This window comes from Hylobates moloch, unplaced genomic scaffold, assembly GCF_009828535.3.
Source record: "Hylobates moloch isolate HMO894 unplaced genomic scaffold, HMol_V3 SCAFFOLD_11, whole genome shotgun sequence".
In the NCBI taxonomy this organism is placed as follows: Eukaryota; Metazoa; Chordata; class Mammalia; order Primates; family Hylobatidae; genus Hylobates; species Hylobates moloch.
This window is the reverse complement of record NW_026652286.1, coordinates 70,419,248-70,424,020: the sequence shown is the minus strand read 5'-3', so window position 1 is coordinate 70,424,020 and position 4,773 is coordinate 70,419,248. Positions and strand designations below refer to the sequence as shown.

Genomic DNA, 4,773 nt, shown 5'->3' with positions numbered 1-4,773 from the left:
CCATAAAAACACATTTGTGCAAGATCCATTCATATGGTATTGAGTAATACAAGTATGAATAGAAAACTTTTCTTCACTTAGAAGAAAAACACTTCAACTCTCTTTTTCTTTGGTATAATTAAAAAACAGCTAAAGCTATACAACTCCGAAGTTGGCAGGATTGCAGTTTTTATTGTGGAAGGAAAATTATACCAAATTTGAGGAAAATTGGTTAACTGTTTTTGAGATGTGAACGATTTAAATTATGCATTTGAATATATATATAAGGAATATTTCTTATTTCCCTTCAATGGGCACCTCAGCTAGGGCCCTTTGAGTTAAGAAGGCATTAGCTCAAAATTCATGAATGTAGATAGTTTTACTGCAATATGTTTACATATAAAGTTAAAATGAAATCTGTATATGTAAATTTGCAGCATCAAAGGGAGAAATTATCAACTGAATGAATTAGAGATTTTTTCTTTTTTTTCTGTTTTTAGATTATCAATAAAATATACTTACGTAGAGTATTTTCACCCCAAAACTTTCGGTGTGCCTCACCTTCATTGAGGTAATATTTATATGATGCTGTGTTCTGAAGAAGGGATTTGTGGATGTATAAACAGATGTTGGCTATAGTTTTCTATATGGCACTATAATTACGCTTACCAAATATTTCTTTCAGGTGTTTTTGTATGATTTATTTTTCAAAAGAAAAGTTTCAGAAGTTTCTTGCTAATACACCTTACATTGAACTTAGCAATGATTATATTTATTCAGCACCCTTAGAGCCGGTCATTTTGTGGTTAAGTAATTCAAGGTTTATTAAGCATAAGTAACTTACTCAAGGTAATGAAGATAGAAAGAATACAAACCAACATGCAAATATTCTTCTGTTTGATCATAATGTACAGGCTTTCTTCATGACCTCAGTCTCACTGCATAAAAAGAAATGCAATATGATCTTGTCTTTTTTGGACATTAGAAATTTGGGGTATAAAAAAGACGTGTAAAAATATACGCTACAAATTAGAATATATTTAAATACTGAATTGGGTAGTATAGACATGAAATGATATAAATATTTTAATGAGGGACAAAAACAAGGGCTGGAGTCCAATAGAGTTGGTGAGACTTGGCCAATTGCACAACATTTGCATAAAATTTGGAAAAGCATAGAAAACATCATAGTCCTCATACTTCTATTTCCCCAAGTATGTTCCAGCAAGATAATTGCCATCTTATTTCCTTCCTAGATCCTGCATAATCTTAACTGATTATATGGCCCAGATTGACTCTTTCTTATCTATTCCCCTAGTTTTAACAGGAGTGGCTCCTTGTTAAAAATGTCCATGTCTTCGTGTGGCCCTGTTAATTCCTTATTTTTGCCACAGCAATTGTACATTTGTGTATATGTGAGTAGAATATCTCCAAACGACCAAATCTTTTTGAGCACAAGGCCTATTCCATCTTCAAAAAATGTTTGTGTGCTTAAAAACTAGCACAGAGCACAGTTCATGATATTTAGTCAACAAAAGCTCAAATAGATGTCTGGGTAGTAAGTTAGAAACATATCACTGAACTTCTGACTTCTGCTCTGGGAAGTGGAGAGCAAAAAATAGGCTGTTTGTGGTTTTGTTTTTGTTTTTTAAAATTAATCCAAAGAAACCAAGACTCACATGGACTTTATAACTTATTTGAACCTACTAAAGAATTGTGGACAAATACCCTTGATCTGGCCCAAAGTCTAAGGAGAGACAGGTAACTTCATGGGGACAGAAGACATGAGCACTCACTTGCCTGCTATAGATAAAACTAGATATAAGAAAAATAGAGTTCAGCTAGAATAGTTTATTAGTTGATGAAGGCCAAGTGCAGACTGGCAAGGCAATGTGAATGAAGCAAGACATTCACAATAGGCATGTGAAAAATTTAGTGCACTGAGGGTTATCAGCAATAAAATTTCTCAGACTTAAATTCCAGCTAGAATAACAAAGCTTCTCATTTAAGGCCCATCAAAGGAAAAGATATATCTATGTCCAAATATTAAAACTACTTACCTCAGTCTCTACTTACAGGATGAAATATAAGAAATACCACCAACTTTTCATCAGAAACCATGCAAGCTAAAGACAATGAAGTGACATCTTTAGAGTGCTGAGAAAAACCAGTAGCTGCAAAAACAGTAACAGCAACAATGACTGTCTACCCAGTATTCTATACACAGCAAAAATATCTTTCCTAAATGAAGGGAGCTGTAAAAATTAATTACTTGCATACCTAATCTATAAGATTAGGAATTTAATTAAACATATTTGATACTCCTATAACAGAACTATTGGTAAGCCAATTAGTGAAGCAATTCAAAGTTTAGCAATAAAGCTGCTACTATTTCAGTTCTGAAGGGACAAAAGGAGAAGTTTATGACACAAGAATGAAGAAGCTATGCTTTTTAGTAAAAGAACTCTGGATAGAGGGTGTGTCAGTTACATTTGGATTCTCAGAGAAGCCACAACAATACCTAGAGATCTTTCCTGAAATAATGGCCCTGTATCAGTCAGCTTGGGCTTCCATCACAAAATACCATTGACTAGTGGTTTAAACAACAGTTATTGATTTCTCACAGTTCTGAAAGCTGAGACCTCCAAGATCCAGGTTACTGGCTAATTCCATTTCTTGACAAAAACTGTTTTCCCGGCTTGAAGACAGCTGTGTTTTTTTTGTTGTTGTTAATAATTTGAAGATGTTTATTGCATTCTATTTTTGGTGGGAAAAAAATGTAACATACATTTATTTAGCACGACATTGTGAAATACACAAGACATGTAACTGAGTAAGCAGGAATTTTCTATTCCTAGTCCATTTCTGAGGACTAAATCATGAACTGCTCCCAATGTAATTAAATATTTCTTACAATAGTTGGGCACCAAGTTTAAGATTTATTAATTTTCTCCTCTCAGTATAGGCAGCAATTCACCATTTTCTTTCAGTTCCTTCACAATATCCAATCCTCCCACCAGCTCCCCTTTCACATACAGCTGAGGGTATGTTGGCCAAATTGAGTAAGCTTTTAATCCTTGCCGAACTTCTTCATCCTGCAATATATCGAAAGTTTCATATTCAACACCAGTACTATTTAATATTTCCAGAATTTGTTTGCTGAATCCACATTTTGCTTCCTGTTTGTTTCCTTTCATAAAGAGCATCACAGAAGCTTTATTTGTCAGCACTTTGAGCCTTTCCTCTGATTTGGGAACTTTGGGACAAATTGTATCTAGTTCTTCAGATGCTTCTAGCTCCTTAATTATATCAAGTCCTCCTATGAGCTCTCCAGAAATGTAGAGCTGAGGATAAGTAGGCCAATTGGAATAGGCTTTGAGTCCCTGTCGAACCTCTTCATCTGAGAAGATATCAAAACTGCTAAACTGAACATTATGTTTGTGAAGAATTTCCACCATCTGCTTGCTGAAGCCACAGCTTGGTTCTTGAGGAGTTCCTTTCATAAACAGCATGCAGGGGGCAGCATGAGTCAATTTCTTCAAGCGAAGGTTGAGATCTTCTTTAAGATGTTCATTAGCGCTGGGTGGGAAGGAGCCACTAGATGCATGTCGCTGAACTTTTTTGGTCAACTCTGGGGCATGTGCACCATCTAATCGGTCGATTTTCTGAGAATTCTTGAAAAACAGAAAAGTGGGAACAGAGCTAATTTCATATTTTTCAGATACTTCAGGAACACCTTCAACTTCCAACTTCACAAATGAAACTTGAGGGAGTTCTTTAGCTAACTCTGCCATAACTTCGTTCATCTGTGCACACTGTGGAGCCCATGGTGCCCAGAAATGGACCACAAGGAGGGACTTGGCTTTGAGGCGCAGCAGCTCCTCAAACTGCCCGGGTGAGCCGACCTCCTCCATGGCCGCTACAGCTGCCTCAGCCGCCCCCGCCGCCATGCTGCTGCCACCAGACAGGCGACAGCTGTGTTTTTATTGTGTTCTTTTATAACAGATGAAGAGAGCACTTTGTGTCTTTGTCTCTTTACAAGGGCACTAACGACATTATGGTGGCCACACACTTATGACCTCATCTAAATCTAATTACCTCCTGAAGGCCACACCTCCAAGTACCAATACGTTTGGGGTTAGGGCTTGAATATGTGAATTTTATGAGGGACACATTCAATCCATAACAGGGACTTTATAGGAATTCCATTGGCCAAATCAGTCTGGAAAACAATAGGCAAATGATTGTAGAAATATAGACTTCTGAGTCCTGCTTCTTTGACACAGAGAATAAAGAAACAGTGAGGAATATATCTGAGAGAAGAGAGACAAACTATCTCTTCAGTTCCTGTATTAGGTCATTCTTGCATTGCTATAAAGAAATACCTGAGACTGGGTAATTTATAGAGAAAAGAGGTTTAATTAGCTCACGGTTTTGCAGGCTTTACAGGAACCATGGTACCAGCATATGCTTGGCTTCTGGGGAGGCCTCAGGAATCTCACAATCATGGTGGAAGGAGAAGGGGAGCAGGCATATCACATGACCAGAGCAAGAGCAATAGAGACAGTGTGTGGGTGGGGGAGGTACCACACATTTTTAAATGAGCAGATCTCACAAGAATTTGCTATCTCTGAAGACAGCACCAAGCCATGAGGGATCTGCCCCCATGATCAAAACATCTCCCACTTGCCCCCAAATCCAGCATGGAGATTACAATTCAATATGAGATTTGGGCAGGGACAAATATTCAAACTATATCATTTCCCCCTTGGCCTCTCCCAAATCTCCCTCCTC

General features: G+C 37.4%; 1 protein-coding gene across 1 annotated transcript; it reads right to left on the bottom strand.

The window, feature by feature from the left end:
- Positions 1-2,717: 2,717 nt before the first annotated feature.
- LOC116477408 (glutaredoxin-3-like) lies at positions 2,718-3,929 on the bottom strand. The gene has a single exon (XM_032761724.2). The coding sequence runs from the start codon at positions 3,927-3,929 to the stop codon at positions 2,922-2,924; it is 1,008 nt and encodes a 335-aa protein (XP_032617615.1). The 3' UTR covers positions 2,718-2,921.
- Between the last annotated feature and the right edge of the window lie 844 nt (positions 3,930-4,773).

Bases quoted from the DNA above. Each gene is read 5' to 3' on its own strand.
- LOC116477408 (XM_032761724.2), bottom strand. From the start codon at position 3,929: ATGGCGGCGGGGGCGGCTGAGGCAGCTGTAGCGGCCATGGAGGAGGTC.